The 17,462-nt window shown below is 44.7% G+C and overlaps 1 protein-coding gene across 1 annotated transcript in view; it reads right to left on the bottom strand.

Moving 5' to 3' along the window:
* The window catches only part of HSPA9 (heat shock protein family A (Hsp70) member 9), a 103,346-nt gene that overhangs the window by 63,855 nt on the left and 22,029 nt on the right, over window positions 1–17,462 (bottom strand). The window contains exons 4-6 of the mRNA XM_056516637.1: window positions 16,250–16,431; window positions 2,062–2,186; window positions 1,753–1,826 (exon numbers count right to left, since the gene is read on the bottom strand). Of these exons, the coding sequence (XP_056372612.1) occupies window positions 1,753–1,826; window positions 2,062–2,186; window positions 16,250–16,431 (381 nt within the window). The remainder of the gene's footprint in view (window positions 1–1,752; window positions 1,827–2,061; window positions 2,187–16,249; window positions 16,432–17,462) is intronic.

The raw sequence follows: 17,462 nt of genomic DNA, 5'->3' as shown, positions 1-17,462 counted from the left end.
GGTGTACACGGGTGACAAGGATGTGGTCAGAGGGGTGGACAAGGGTGACAAGCGGTTAAAGGAGGGGTGGACAGGAGTGACAGGGGTGAATAGGGGGGTGGCCAAGGTGGACATTGATGAAGGAGGGTGGATATGGGAGATATGGGGGTAAACAGGGATGACAGGAGGGTGGACAAGGATGACAAGGGGGCTAAAAGAGGAGGGACAGAGGGGTGAACATGGGTGAGGGGGTAGACTGGGGGGTGAACATGGGTGACAGGGGGGGTGAACAAAGAGGACATGGATGACATGGGTGGGGGAGGAAATGGAGACTGATATGGTACAGTACCTTAAAGGAGTACTCCGGTGCACACTTTTTTCATTGTATCCCGTCCGGGCTGCAAAATAAAAGTAAACACTATCTTACCTGCGAACGAGCCCCCGGAACTCCGGTACATGTGTTCGGTCCCCGGGCTGTATTCTTCTTACTTCCTGTTAGCCCGTCACGTCACACGGAGTTTCAGCCTATCACTGGCCGAGGCGGGACATCGCTGCGGCAAGCGATAGGCTGAAGCTCCGTGTGACGTGCCGGGCAAACAGGAAGAAGAATACAGCCCGGGGACCGAACACCTGTACCGGAGCTCCGGGGGATCATTGGCAGGTAAGATACAGTGTGTTCTCTTTTCTTTTTCAGTCCGGACGGGATACAATGAAAAACGTGCGCACCGGTCTACTTTAAGCAAGCCATTTTTCTTCCCCGTTCTTCCCCTTTCCGGCAGGGCACCGACTCAGGGCTCCGGAAGGGCAATCATTCACTGTGCTTCAGGGGGGCGCCCGATGCAGCTTCCGCATACTTCACCTCTCTGGGCCGCATGGGGGAGGGAGATGCTAAGGGACACTATGGGAGGTAGGGGTACGCTGAGGCCTAGAACAGCAGCCCCTGATCATGTGACTCCTCCATGTGACTGATCACATGACTGACATCGCGGGTCCTGTTCCAGCCTTGGGTGCATGCAAAGCGCACAGCAAAATCCCGCGGCACACCAGGCAGTGCCGATCGGTGCACCAGTGTTCTGCGGCACCCCAGTTGGGAATAACTGGTGTATGCCATCTCATACACAGACAACTCTCTTCATAATGCTGTTTGGTAAGGGGGAATAGAATAAGCCATATACTGGAGCTGTGTGTTCAGCAAAGCTGAGAGAAAGTGTGTATGTACATCACAGCTGAGTGTTCAGGGCTTTGTGTGATGGGCTAAGGGGTGTGTATGTGATAATATATATTGAACAGAGGTGTAGGGGAAGGTAAGCTGTAGGGGGGGGGGGGGGGGGGGGGGGAGACTGCAGCTGATTAGTTCCAGGTTGACAGCAGCCAGCAACCAACACAGGAAGTTTACAGCAGAGAGAACAAGCATCATCACTGTCTGGGAAGGCCTCCAGAGTTTAGGATAACAGCATAAGCCTATACAGGAGATAAAGGGTACTTACAGCACAGGAAAGAATAGACTGGACATGATCACAGACCAAATATGGCGGCAGTGTTTTTTTTTCCTTTGGCTCAGTGATCACGGGTACGCTTTAATCCTTATGTGGGAGGGACTGCAGGGTTGAGGTCGCTTGATCAGAGGGCATTCAGGAAGAGTCCCACAAATTTATTGAATACATAGAACTAGTCACTATCTGGCCAGAATACCCCCTTAAGCATCAAGAAATGAATATGAACACTTTCATAAACACTGGAAAATGGGTTTTCACCTCTATGATGAGAACTTACCTGTCTCTGGGAGTCATTAAAATATGCAGGAACAGTAACAACAGCATTCTTTGCTGAATGACCCAGATAGTTTTCTAAGTAAACAAAAAATATAAATGGGTTACACCAACTTTGGATATTTAAATAACAAAGACACACATTTGCATGGATTTCTACTCATACATAGAACTCTGCAGAATACCCTTAATGAACTTCACTTTATTCTACTATACAGTAGTAGCACACCAAAATTTAGGACCCACTTGCAGTAAATTTAAAATTGTGTGTACCAAGTAAGGAACAGGCAACACATACACTCAAATAACTCACCTGCCGTTTCTTTCATTTTCATAAGTACAAATGCACCAATCTGACTGGGAGAGTAGAGCTTTTTGTGTGCTTCGACCCAGGCATCCCCATTTGATGCACGGACAATCTTGAAAGGAACATTTTTGCTTAAAAAAAAAAAATGTTATAAAAATGAACACTAAGAAAAATACAAATAACTTAAAACACAATTCTCAGCTCCTGTATTAGCAGGCATTCATCTGCAGCATAATGAAAATACTACATTATAAAATGTTAATAGTTGGAGTGGAGTCATGCTTGTGCAAACTAACAACTGAATGTCATCAAAATGATAATTTCTTCCTTACTTTTTTTTGCTTATGTGTGACTTATTTATCAACTGGTTTCAGCCTGTTGATAATTTTCTTTCACATAGGCAATTTTTCCTTTTTTACTTTGGTAGTCGCTTTTTCTGCTCCATGTTTGAGCTAGAGTAAATTTAGTTAATTTTTAACCTTGTTGCGACTTTTTTTTGCGCAATTGCGACTGTCGCAGTTGATAAATACCCGAATAAAGCAAATCCATTTTGAAAAATTTACTACGTAAGCAAGTTTGAATTTTCTTGCTTTTCTTGTTCTTCATGCAAATTGCCGCACGGAAAACACACGTAGTCGCAGTTGCGACAATTTTGCGACATTTATAGTTAAAAAAACGTGACTAAACCAGTTGATAAATGTCCATCTAAGTTGATAAATATTGTGTCAGCCATTTCGTGTGTATCAGCCATACTAGCAGGCCCAAGGGGGCGCATGAAAAAGAACACAATTTCATTTGTCGTATTTCTCTCTCTCTTTCTTACGTTTCTTTTAGTGATGGGAATGCACCACTTGTCAATCAGTATTTATTTCTGGTGAGATATGACATGAGGGGCTAGCTACAGTCTCTGGTACAATGCACCCAAGAAAAGGGAGAGGAATGAAGAGACAAACTTCTATGTCAATCCATTAATGAACCTTAGGGGTTTTTTGTGTTTTGTTTTTTAAGCGAATGTGTTAATGTATTTTTTGTTTAGAGGTTGAATTAAAATTTTTTGTTAATATCTATTTTTGTAAATCTAATTTTTTTTCACAGAAAATAAATATAAAACTACATTTTTCTTATTTCTCACCGACCAGTAGAGGGAGCTAAAATGAGAATGTGTGGAGCAATTCCCGTTGAAATCGTTCAACAGGCATCCTGGGACAACACCTAGGGGTGTTCTCCCTCTTCTAAAGTTGATAAAATGACCTGCTGAGCATTTTCGGTAAAGGAGGCATACACCATGATACTCTCAGACACCAAAAGTGCTAGTGATTGCGAGGAAGACACCACTTTTGTTGTCTACCTCATCCTAATTTAATAATACAAGAAAAAGACAGACCAAGGAGTAGGGGAGAAGAATAGGTGTGTGATAACAATAATCAATAATGTACCACTAACACCCTCCCTAAACGTATTAAACCCGTAAATGTGACTCAGAACTAAACATAACAAAAAGAAAGCACAACACCTCCAAAGAGAGTCACTTTGATGAAAGAGTAAAAACAAATTTTATTGGTATGCACTAAAATTAGATACACACAAAGAGGAAGCCAATGCATCACAAAAAATGGCACCACCGGATATCCTGCAGGGGAGATGGTGGTATGGGGGTATTGCACATGAATCCGTAATCAGACAGTACATATAAATATAAGCACAATTATAAGAAAAAGTAACATGTATAGAAACAGTATAAAAAGTGCAACACTGCAAGTCAATAAGGTGCTGTATATTACGATGTATAGGCAATCTGTACATCAGATGTATAGGCAATCTGTACATCAGTATGTGATAGTACAAGTAATGCTATGCAAAATACCCACAACAGATATAGCAGTCACTAGGAAGCTGCAGGGACCGGGATGCCACCACTCCAACGCGCGTTTCGGCACGCTGACCTTCGTCCTCATTTAGTGAGGAGACGCCTAGAATGTGGCAGACATGTTGCCGTGCGAGGCCACAATCCCCCTATCCAAGTGCCCCACACGACCCTGCCGCCCGTACTAGTCTTATGCCCCAGACAAGTTTACCTGTACTCTTTAATGGTGAACTTGTCTAGACTGCTCCAGAAGACCATCAGCCCATGATTCCTGGGTTTGTTGACAACTCAAGAATCCAGATTGACATCAGATTTACTGTACTGGACTATTTCTGTAATTTTTTGTCAGTGATTACTAAGTCAACCTGATGGTGGAGCAGACAAATCTGTATGCACAACAGTTTGTTGCCCACCACACATTCTTTTTGGCTACGCCCAAAGGATGGACCTCAATCAGTGCAGAAGAGATAAGGACGTATTGGGGCCTAATTCAAAAGACCTAGTGTCAGGGAAGAAAAAAAAAAAAAAAGACTTCACAAAATACCTCTGATAAGACCTCTTATGGGTCATGGGTCACTTGCATTGGGGGTTTTCATGTTGCCTAAGGCAAAAGGTTAGGGACGGCCAGACATAACATTCCCAGAATGATAAGCAGAGCATAGCGTTTGGGGCTGGCAAACATCATCGTGGGAACATAATTGGCATACGAGTATAAAAATGCATTTTTACCCAAACTACACTTCATCCATTCCTGGATAATTAATGAAAACACCAGAGTTTAAAAAAAAAAAAAAAAAAAACTTGAATTTTTTTATATTTTCATAGCCCACCGTTACAAAACACATGTGAGGTGTAAACACTCACTGTACCCCTTGTTACGTTCCTGGAGAGGTGTAGTTTCCAAAATGATAGCACATGTGGGGGGGGGGGGGGGTGCAACTGTTCTGGCACCACGGGCGCTTTGTAATTTCACATGGCCCACAACTTCAATTCCAGCCAAAAATCTGTCCAAAAGCCCAGCTTCTCTTTTGAGCTATGAGTCCACATTGCACTTTTGGTCAAAATATAAAAAAGGTATTTCCATATCCATATCCCAAAAAATGGGGTTAAAGTTTCTCTTATTACCTCCCCTCAAAGCTGCGTCAAACTGAAATGATCCCTGAAAAATTCAGATTTTGAATTTTTCGTAAAAATTTGGAAAATTGCTGCTAAACTTTGAAGCCGTCTATCTTCAAAAAGTAAAAACCTGATGCAAACAAAAGTAGACATTCTATAAGTGAATAAATATTTGCCATGGCCATTTTCCTTACAAGCAGAGAGTTTTAAAGTTCGAAAAAACGCAAGATTTTTCATATGTTCCTTAAGTTTTTGAATTTTTTGACCATGAAATAATGTAAGTATTGACAAAAATGTACTACCATTTTAAAAAATGAATGTCAAGGAAAAAAAAAAAAAACTAAAAGATTAAGTTATTAATGCATAAAAGTTCAGATTTGCAAAAATCAGGCCAAATTTTATTTTTGCATTTTCGTTTTTACCTCCTTGCCTTCTAAAAATCATAACTCATTTTTTTATCCACAGACCAATATGAGGGCTTGATTTTTGCCCAACATCACTCATTTTACCATAAAATGTATGGCGCAACAAAAATACTATTTGTGTGGCGAAATTGAAAAGATTTTTGAAAAGATAGTGAATGAAAATTGAAAACCGCAATTTTACAAATTTTGGAAGGTTGTTTTCACACGAAAAATTATATGTTTTCTTTATTCTGTGGGTCAATGCGATTAAAATTATACCAATGATTACTTTACTATTGTACCGCTTTAAAGAAAAGCTCAAACTTTTCCTCCAAGTACGTACTTTTAAAATCCCTCAATTTTGAAGACCTATAACAAATTTATTCATTTTTCCCTACACACGCCTGTTTGAAGGCTTTTTTTGCGCCGTAATCTGTATTTTTTTCTACCACATTTACTTATATAAAACTTAGTAATAACATAATGTTATTTTTTATTTTTTTCTCACACTTTTTATGTCCCAATAAGGGACTATTACAATCACTTTATCGCAGCTACTGAACGGCATAGCACTGATCAGTGTTATCTGTGATTTTCTGCTCTGGTCAGACCAGAGCAGAAGACCCCTGGAGACTGACTCTGCCGGCCATTATGGATGATCGGATCCCCGCAGCAGCGTTGCGGGCCATCCGATCATCCATTTTAAGTGCTGCACTGCCACAGGTTCCGTGCTCTATATTGATTACAGCATCTGAAGGGTTAATGGCGGACATCAGCACGATCGCTGATGTCTGCCATTACCGGCTGGTCCCAGGCTGCTGACAGCAGCTGGGACCTGCTATGCATGATGCGTGCACCGATAAGATGCTCAAGGTCATGTTCATGATGTAAATGTAAACTTAAGTCCATTGTAGTTAAGGTGGCATGGCCAAAATGGTTAAAGATTTAGAAATAAGGAAAAGGGAAGTTTTCTTTTTTCTTTCTTTATATATTAGTTTTGTTGAAAAGTAAAAAAAAAAAAAAATGTAATAAAAAAAAATTAAAAAAACAAAGTACAAATAAAACCTGGGGAAAACCCCCAACAAGTGTGCACACGAATCACATACAAAACAACAATAACCATCACAGGGAAGCAAGTAATATACACTGCTCAAAAAAATAAAGTAAAGCAAAGAGAGAAACAGGCGCTCCCTTGTGAAGAACCAACGGGATCACAGGTGTGTGGGAGGGGAGGGAAAAAGTAAAGGCTCACCCTGCCAGGTTGTGTGTACTCCCACACAACCAAGATGTGCGTTTGATATGATGATCTCGGTCTGCAGCCTTCCCAGAGATAGCGGAGAGATGTAAGGTGAACTTCAGAAGAGATGGGAATATCGGCGCTGACCAAGGAGAGGACAATGGAGCCAGGTATGTAGCGAACAGAATTTAATCCAATGCGACGCGTTTCACCATCATCTTCTGACCCCTATAACTCCTATTTTTCTATATATAAGGCGGTATGAGAACTCATTCTTTGCGCCATTATCTCAAGTTTTTGTCTGTACCCTTTTTGTTTTGATGGGACTTTTTGATAGCTTTTTATACATTTCTTTAGTAATGACAGTCCTTTTACACAAAAATCTATGGTGAAACGAAAAAAAAATAATCATTGTGCGCCAAAATTGAAGAAAAAACGCCATTTTGTAACTTTTGGGGGCTTCCATTTCTACTCATTAAATTTTTTTGTAAAAATTATACCTTATCTTTATTCTGTAGGTCCATATGATTAAAATGATACCCTACTGATATAGGTTTGATTTTGACGTACTTCTGGAAAAAAAAAATGTAAATTTATGTTTAAAATTGTCATCTTCTGACCCCTATATTATTTTTATTTATCGGCGTAAAAAATAGCGGTACCATTTTTGTATTGATCGGACTTTTTGATTGCTTTTCATTTTTTTTCATGATATAAAAAGTGACCAAAAATACGTAATTTTTTTGCGTGCACGCCATTGACCGTGCGATTTAATTAACGATATATTTTTATAATTCAGACATTTTCGCACGCAGCGATAACATGTTTTTATTTACACTTTTTTAATGGGAAAAGGGCGATTCAAACTTTTATTAGGGAAGGGGTTAAATGATCTTTGTTAACTTTTTTCTTCACTTTTTTTGCACTGATATAACTCCCATAGGGGGCTATAACTCTGCACACACTGATCTTTATCTTCTACATTGATCAATTGTTTCTCATAGGAAACCATTGATCAATGATTCTGCCGCTTGACTGCTCATACCTGGATCTCAGGCACTGAGCAGTCATTCGGCGATCGGACACCAGGAGGCAGGTAAGGTGACCCACCTGCTGTCCTACAGCTGAGCTTACCGGCAACGTTTTCCTTTCACTTTAGGTGAGGCATTAAACTTTGAAAGCCACTTATGAAAAAAAAAAAAAAAGGGGTTAATAGTGCACGGCACCGCCATCAGTGACGCGCATTATTAGCCACGGGCCTGCGTTATAGAAAGGGAGCGGACTCCGAATGTACAGGTACACCCCGAGTCCTTAACCCCTTAAGGACCAGGCCAAATTTCACTGTAGCACCAGAGCGTTTTTTGCACATATGTCCACCTTCATTTTAAAGACCGCGGTGCTGCTGCTGGGGAGCCCCGGGATCCCCGCTGCAGCACTGCGCTAACATTACAGCACAGAGAGAGTTCGCTCTGTGCGTAATGACATGCGATACAGGGTACTGAGCAGCGTAAAGTCATGGCTCCGCCCCTCGTGACATCACGGCCCGTCCCCTTAATGCAAGTCTATGGCAGGGGACGTGACGACCGTCGCGCCCCCTCCCATACATTTGTATTGAGCAGTGATGGAACGATGCTCTGGCCCCTGTATTGCGCGTCATTACGTGCAGAGCGAACTCTCTCTGTGCTGTAATGACAGCGGGGTGCAGCAGTGGAGATCCCGGGGCTCCCCAGCAGCGGCACCGCGGTGATCGGACATCTTATCCCCTATCCTTTGGATAGGGGATAAGATGTCTAGGGGCGGAGTACCCCTCTAAGCATTAATAACTCTGGGATGCTTTTACCTATCATTCTGATTCCAAGATTGTTTTTTCGTGACATTCTACTTTAAGTTATTGGTAAAATTGTGTCGATACTTGCATCGTTTCTTAGTAAAAAAATTCCAAAATTTGATGAAAAAATTTTACATTTTGCATTGTTCTAACTTTGAAACTCTCTGCTTGTAAGGAAAATAGACATTCTAAATAAATTATATTTCGATACACAAATACAATATGTCTACTTCATGTTTGCATCATAAAGTTGACATGTTTTTACTTTTGCAAGACATCAAAAGGGCTTCAAAGTTCAGCACCAATTTTCCAATTTTTCTATAAATTTTTCTATAAATCGGAATTTTTCATGGACCAGTTCAGGTTTGAAGTGGATTTGAAGGGCTTTCATATTAGAAATACGCCACAAATGACCCCATTATAAAAACTGCACCCCTCAAAGTATTCAAAATGACATTCAGTAAGTAACCCAATTCAGCAAAGTGAAGGAGAAAATTCAAAATCTTCATTTTTTACACTCGCATGTTCTTGTAGACCCAGTTTTTGAAGTAAAGGGAAAAAAATCCTATTAAAATTTGTAACCCAATTTCTCTCGAGTAAGGAAATATTTCATATGTGTATGTCAAGTGTTCGGCGGGCGCAGTAGAGGGCGCGACAATGGGATTTTGGAGAGTGAGTTTTTCTGAAATGGTTTTTGGGGGGCATGTCACATTTAGGAAGCCCCTATGGTGCCAGAACAGCAGAAAACCCCAACATGGCATACTATTTTGGAAACTACACCCCTCAAGGCACGTAACAAGGGGTCCAGTGAGCCTTAATACCCCACAGGTTTTTGATGACTTTTCGTTAAATTTGGATGTGTAAATGAGAAAAAAAAAAGTTTCAATAAAATGCTGTTTTTTCCCCCCAAATTAGGAGAAAATTCCCCCCAAAATGTGTAACCCCATTTCTTCTGAGTATGGAAATACCCCATGTGTGGACGTCAAGTCCTCTGCTGGCGAACTACAATGCTCAGAAGAGGAGGAGCGCCATTAAGCTTTTGAAAAGGGAATTTGGAATGAAAGTCAGGGGCCATGTGTATTTACAAAGACCCCCGTTGTGCAAGAACATTGGATGCCCCCCCCCCTCCACTTGTGACCCCATTTTGGAAACTACACCCCTCACAGAATTTAATAAGGGGTGCAGTGAGCATTTACACCCCACTGGCGTTTGACAGATCTTTGGAACAGTGGGCTGAGCAAATGAAAAATTACAATTTTCACGGACCACTGCTCCAAAGATCTCAGACCCCTGTGGGGCGTAAATGCTCACGGCACCCCTTATTAAATTACATGAGGGGTGTAGTTTCCAAAATAGGGTCACATGTTGGGGGGTCCACTGTTCTGGTACCATGGGGGCTTTGTAAAACACATGTGGCCTTCAATTCCAGACAAATTTTCTCTTTAAAATCCCAATGATGCTCCTTCTCTTCTGAGCATTGTAGTTCACCCGCAGAGCACTTTACATCCACATATGGGGTATGTTCTTACTCAGAAGAAATTTGGCTACAAATTTTGGGGGGCTCTTTTCCCTTGTGAAAATGAAAAATTTAGGGTAACGCCAGCATTTTAGTGAAAAATGTTTTTTTCTAATTCTCCCATCCAACTTTAATGAAAATTCTTCAAACACCTGTGGGGTGTTCAAGGCGTACTCCGGTGCTTACACATCTTTTCCCCTATCCAAAGGATAGGGGATAAGATGCCTGATCCCGGGGGTCCCCAGTGGCGGGACTCCCATGATCTTGACCGCGGTACCCAGTTTGTAATCAGTCCCCGGAGTGTTCTCTCCGGGACTGATTACCGACAACCACAGGGCCGGCGGCGTGTGACTTCACTCCTCCGCCCCCGTGTGAGGTCACGTTCCGCCCCTCAATGCAAGCCTACGGGAGGGGGAGTGACAGCTATCACGCCCTCTCCCGTAGCCTTGCATTGAGGGGTGGAGGGTGACATCACAAAGGGGCGGAAGTGTGACGTCACACGCCGCCGGCCCGGTGGTCGCCTGTAATCAGACCGGAGCGAACACGCTCCGGGGACTGATTACAAACGGGGTGCTGCGTGCAAGATCCCAGGGGTCCCCAGCGGCGGGACTCCAGCGATCAGGCATCTTATCCCCTATCCTTTGGATAGGGGAAAAGATTTGTAAGCACCGGAGTACCCCTTTAAGGCTCACTATACCCCCCTTGTTACATTCTGTCAGGGGTGTAGTTTCCAAAATGGGGTCACATGTGGGTATTTTTGTGTGTTTATGTCAGTAGCGCTGCAAAATCAGCCACCCCTGTGGCCTCAAATGTACAAATGCGCTCTCACTCGCTCTTTTATTTATTTATTTATTTTTTTTTAACACCCCCCCCCCCCCAACAGGCTGATGTAGACCCCAACTTTTTTCTTTTTCATAAGGGGTAAAAGGAGAAAAAGCCCCCAAAATTTGTAGTGCAATTTCTCTTGAGTACGGGAATACCCCATATGTGGCAATAAACTGTTTCCTTGAAATACGACAGTGCTCCGAAGTAGGGATCGACCAATATAGTTTTTTTAGGGCCGATACCGATAATCGGTGGAGGTTAGGGCAGATAGCCGATAACTTATACCGATATTCCGGTATAAGTTATCGGCTATTTATCCCCCCGAGACACCGCTGCAGATCATTGATTTAAAGCGGGCGCTTTAAATCAATGCGCTGCAGTGGTTTTTGCAGGGCCATAGGCTGCCACCACCACCCGCTTCTCTCCCCCTACCTGTCAGGGTGGTCCGGGCCATTCTTCCTTCCTGTAGTGTCCGGCGGCATTCCGGGTGGAGGGTGAACCGGTCCGGGCTGTCCTTCTCCGGGGGTCACCTTCTCCACTTCGGGCAGGCTCCGGCCTAGTACGCTGCATAGACACTGCTGCGCAGTGACGCCCGTGCGCAGCGACTCACCTGACGTCACGGCGCAGCAGCGTCTATGCAGCGTACTAGGCCGGAGCCTGCCCGGAGTGGAGAAGATGACCCCCGGAGAAGAAGGACAGCCCGGACCGGTTCACCCTCCACCCGGAATGACGCCGGACACTACAGGAAGGATGGATGGCCCGGACCACCCCCATTACGGGCAAGTTAAATTTTTTTATTAACTCGGAGGGTGGGGGAGGGGGCCCGACCGGTATAGCGGTATGGGCAAAAATCTATACCGGTATACCGCCCAGCACTACGGTGGGTGGTGCGACGCGGTGCGGTAGGCTGTCGCGGTGCGGTGGGGGCGGTGCGGGGCATTATCGGCAAGGTAATTGCCGATACCGATTATGCCCAAAATTGTGATTATCGGCAGATAATATCGGCCATACCGAGAATCGGTCGATCCCTACTCCGAAGTGAGCGCCATGCGCATTTGAGGACTAAATTAGGGATTGCATAGGGGTGGACAACTGTATTCTATGCCAGTGATTCCCAAACAGGGTGCCTCCAGCTGTTGCTAAGCTCCCAGCATGCCTGGACAGTCAGTGGCTGTCCGGAAATGCTGGGAGTTGTTTTGCAACAGCTGGAGGCTCCGTTTTGGAAACACTGCCGTACAATACAATACGTTTTTCATTTTTATTGGGAGGGACAATGTAAGGGGGTGAATATGTAGTTTTTTACCCTTTATTATGTGTTAGTGTGTTTTTAGGGTACATTCACACTGGCATCAGTTTACAGTGAGCTTACCGCTAGGAGTATGCGCTGCGACAAAATTTGCTGCAGCTCATACTTGAAGCAGGCAAACCTCCAGCCATTTCAAAACTACAACTCCCAGCATGCACTGACAAACCGTGCATGCTGGGAGTTGTACTTTTGCAACAGCTGGAGGCACACTGGTTGGAAAACCTTCAGTTAGGTTCTGTTACCTAACTCAGCATTTTCCAACCAGTGTGCCTCCAGCTGTTGCAAAACTACAACTCCCAGCATGTACTGTTCGCCAAAGGGCATGCTGGGAGATGTAGTTATGCAACAGCTGGAGGTACACAACAACAACACCCAGCATGCAGAGACAGCTGTTTGGGCATGCTGGGATTTGCACTTTTGCAACATCTGGAGGGTTACAGATTAGAGACCACTGTATAGTGGTCTCAAACTGTACCCTCCAGATGTTGCTAGGCAACTTATCGCCTTCCGTCGGATCCAGAGAGCGAGCCGCACAACATCGCCGGACTCCGATCTCCTCCACCGATAGTCGCCCGCAGCCTCGCCCGGGGGTAAGTGGATGTCGGCACCAGTCCTCTGTCAGTTCCCCGTTCTGCCCCGCCTATTGTGGGTGGGCAGAACGGGGAAACCGAAAGTAAAGCCTCCCGCCCCCGATCTGCTATTGGTGGTCGCATCTAGACCACCAATAGCAGGGATAGGAGGTAGGGATGTAAGAAAAAAATAAAAAATAAAAAAAAATAAAAATCGATTGACCGGCCTTTTTTCATACAGGCGGTCATACGCAGGATAACTTTTAGGCGGGGTTACATGCTGCATTATCAGCGTAATGTATATATTTCCGAATGGCCTTGAAACAGGGACGTGTCATGGCCATATAGTAAAGTGGGGTCTTTTACAGGACATCCCCATGCCTGTATTGCCTGACAGTGCTGTAGCTCCCATGAGGCTATTTCCCCAGGTGTGTTGCTGCAAGGGAGCACAGAGGCCAGGGCTAGACTGGCCCTTGCTGCTTTGCACAGGAGCAGGGAGAGTGAAAAAGTTCTCCCTGGGGAAGAAGCTGCTCTGGTGGCACAGGTTAGTAAGCCACTTCCCGAGGACCTGTCCCACCTGAGCAGTAAGCAGGAGAAGGATCCCATCACAACGCAGGATAATAGCAGCTCCTCTGCCTAGTCCCAGCCACCCGCTCCTGCTTGAGCCCCAACCACCTGCCTGGCCTGTCCAGCCTTAAGAACCACAGGAACACCATGCTGTAGTGCCATTTTGCTGGGGCTGGAGCAGTGCTAAGAGCAAAGCCTTTGGGTGCCCCCTGTCCAGTCCAGCAATCCAGGACTGGAGGGTGTGTCTGGCCTTGGCCAGACACTTCCCCAGTCCTGGATTGCTGGACTGGACAGGGGGCACCCAAAGGCTTTGCTCTCCAAGGCCTTGCTTTCTTAGCACTGCTCCCATGTCGAGGATCGTCCAAGGCTTTGCTCTCTTAGCACTGCTCCTGTGCTCTCCCTGAACCTTGGAGCACACACCGCAACACATTTTGGAGTTCAATGTGAGGGTGGGCCTTCTGATAATTGCTACTGTAAGTCCCTGCACTTCCCAGTGTCACTACAGGGCGCAGCATTACCTCCCTAGGGAACTACAACACCCAGAATCACATTCATGTGTCACTACAAGCCCCTGCATGGACTTAGTGACAGAGGAGATTCTGGGACCTGTATAGTTACACATACTGGGACCTTAATGAATCGGGGGGGGGGGGGGGGGGGGGGGGCGAGGTGATGCTGGGACCTGTAATGACTCTAGGAGGTGATGGCTACTGGTGCCCGTATCACCGGGGGGGGGGGGGGGGGGGAGCGTCACAATTTTCTGTTCTTGCCTTTGGCGCAAAAGGAGCCAACTGCAGCTCTGGCCTGACCCTGTGTGCTTTTTAAAACACGAGAAAAAAATAAAAATAGGGAGGAGGTCTATTTCAGTGAACCCGACGACGTCAGTCTTCTAAATCCAGACAAGTTCACCAGTAAGGGGTACCAGTAAACTTAGTATAAGCGCCAGGGTCACTCGTACTACCATGGGGCACAGGGTAAGTAGCAAGGGTTGGGGGTTGTGGCTTAACATTTCGGCATCGGAGGTGCTTGTGCGGTGCTTGAATACTTTTATTTTGTGTGCTGAAAGTGGTGCTTTACTTCCTGCCCTAACCCACCAAAAAAAATAAAAATAAATACGGAGTTTTTTGTACTTTGTAAAGTCTCTCTCTCGTAGACTTCACTGGAGGACACCTATACTGATTAGTATATGCTCTTGCCACTAAGAGGCGCTGACACAAGGGGGGGGGGGGTTGTCTGCTCCTCCCTGGCAGGACATGCCCGCCCACTGGAAGTGAGGTAATCAGCTTTGTCACAAAGCATTAGGAGAAGCAGACAAAGAAATAGGTCTGAAGGACCCTGGAAAGGAATCCATTAATGGGTGGGTGCGGTGTCCCCCAATGAAGGCTACGAGAAAGATTTTATGGCGAGTACAAAAAGATATCCTTTTCTCGGTCGCTCTGTTCTTCATTTGGGGGACACCTATACTGATGGGCCGTACCAAAAGCAGTCCCCTTGGGTGGAATGAACCACCAACAGCGAAAGTGGAATCAGTCTCGAGACGGAACCCACTCGACCGTAAGGCCTGCTGACGAAAACCCAGGCCAGAGATAACCAAGGCCCAGAAACTGAGCTCTCAGAAGATCCCCAGTCCATGACTATGGACTGGGACGCCAAAAGGAAGAGAGGCTGTGGTAGAGACTCCAAACCCATGGTCCATATAGGGAGACAAGAATAAGTAGACTAGGAAGCCAGATGGGCCAGAACCATCCTGGAAGGAGGTAGGAAATGAACTCCAAGGAACACAGACCCAGACAGAGGGCTAACCTGGCTGGAAAACATAAGTGGAAAAGGGCACAAAAAAAAAAAAAAAAAATGAACCCCAGTCAACCAATTTAAGAGAACATGGTGGTGTGGGGGGGGGAAGGTCCTCCGGTCCGTCTGCATACTTCTGGGTGTAACGAAGCGTCACATGGCGCTCAGCCTATTATGGGCCGAGGCAGAGCAACGCGGCGGCCGGCGATAGGCTGAGCGCCATGTGACTCTTCGTTACACCCGGAAGTATGAAGAGGATGGACCGGACAGACAGATCAGCTGTAGTGGCGCTTCAGGGGAACCCAGGGGGGTGAGATGGTTTATTTTCATTTATTTTGCAGCCCGGGCAGGAAGGAGCAGGAATACTCTGCACCAGAGTACTCCTTTAAGTATTACAAAACTACCTCCTTAGTGTTAATGTCATCTCATGTCAAAAATGACATCTGAGGAACTACAAAGTAGGAGGAGTAAAAATGGGGGGGTATTTTGAGAGCGCTACTGTCAGATGGCGATGGTCAAAATCAAGAAACGGTATGAGCCAGCACTTATGCAGGACTAACTTATTGATAAAATAAGTCACGAAGTAAAAACAGCACAACGCGTTTCGGCGCTCGCTGGCGCCTTCCTCAGGTTCACAACCATAAATTTGTGTAATCCTAGCCCGAGTTCCTGCGGGCAGGCTCATACCGTTTCTTGATTTTGCCCATCGCCATCTGACAGTAGCGCTCTCAAAATACCCCCCCATTTTTACTCCTCCTACTTTGCATTCTTGTCCGTCCCCCTTGGGAAGACTGAATAATAAGGGGTGAGAGCAGCAGACTGTCGCCATTCCTTCTCACCACCATTGTGTACAATCGACTCAAGGTCAGCATGCCACCTTGGGTGTTGGTGGCGGGTATTTTCATTTTCACTTTTCCAAAAAATACCACACAGGGAGCGCCCGGTTGTTTTTTTCTCCTCCTTTCCATCTGAGGAACTAGTCAGCTCAGATGTGAATTGTATCCATTAGATTTTTCTGCTATTCACCAGGTCATAATTTTGATCATTTTAAAATATTTATAATTTTATGGCCATATTTCATAATTGAGTTAGGATGTAATTTTACAGACATCAATGTGTGCTGCATATATAACTTTGTGGAACACTAACCAACCATTAAGAGCATACTTACATGTCTTTCTGAACCTCAGGATCATCAAATCGACGACCAATAAGACGTTTTGTAGCATATAGAGTGTTGCTGGGATTCGTAACTGCCTGGCGTTTTGCAGGCATTCCTACCAAGCGCTCCCCATCTGCAGAAAAAGCAACAACAGAAGGAGTGGTCCTGGCACCTTCTGCATTTTCCAGTACCTGCAAAAACAAAGATCTCATTGCACATCACACAGACAAGGGTATGAATTAAGGTTGCACGATTTGGGGAAAATGTGCGATTGAGATTATGGAGGTAAATATTGCGATTTCAATATGCGATCTTAATATAACCTCTTCCTTTCATAATAACATAATATAGGAAAAGATTGGACTACTCCAGTGCAGTAAAATGTACCCCCCACGATCTCCTGCATGGCGCATCGGCAGTCCAGTAGGAAGGAGGGGGGGGGGGTGTAGACCCCACAGGATGCCCTTCCTGTAGGCTGCCAGGGTGCCATGCAGAGGATCAGAGGGTCCCAGCGGTCCCAACACCCCCGTGATCTAAAACTTATCCCCTATCATTTGGATGGCGTTAAGTTTTACTGCACTGGAGTACTTTAAAATATCCCCATCTGACCCCTAAAACCTTATTTTTAAAATATTTGTGGTTTTTTTTTTGCACAGTCATCTGTATTTTTTATTGGCACCATTTGTTTTAATGGGACTTTTCGATTACTATTTTCCCTGCTATATGAAGTGAGAAAGAAAAAAAAAAGGCAATTCTGGACTTATTTTTTTTTTACATTTACGCCAGTTTCATTAACATATTTTAATCGGTTTAGGTTTGTTTATTTTTATTCAAAAATGGGGGAAAGGAGGTGGAGGGGGAATTTAAACTTATCTAGGGGAGGGGGCTTATTTACATTCAATCTTAATTTATTTTTCTTCACAATTTTTTATTTTTTTTAGCCCCCATGGTAGTGTTTTCACACAGTGTGCCTCCAGTTGATCACTAGGGGGCCGAGCTACACAGACCCAGCCGAGACTTTATCTTCTGTATACACAGCTATCTATAGATAGCTTTATATAGTGTATACCGTCCAAAGGGTTAACCTACACTGTTCAGCAGTGTAAGTTAACTTTTTACCTTGCTGGGCTGGCGCATAGCGCACAGCTCAGCAAGGGGTTAAGTGAGCCAGCAATGTGTATACTGTATACACATTGCAGGCTCACCAAGTTCTTTCCGGGCA

The sequence above is a fragment of the Hyla sarda genome, chromosome 4 (assembly GCF_029499605.1).
Source record: "Hyla sarda isolate aHylSar1 chromosome 4, aHylSar1.hap1, whole genome shotgun sequence".
In the NCBI taxonomy this organism is placed as follows: domain Eukaryota; kingdom Metazoa; phylum Chordata; class Amphibia; order Anura; family Hylidae; genus Hyla; species Hyla sarda.
The sequence above is the reverse complement of the archived record's forward strand: the minus strand, read 5'-3'. Positions and strand labels throughout refer to the sequence as shown.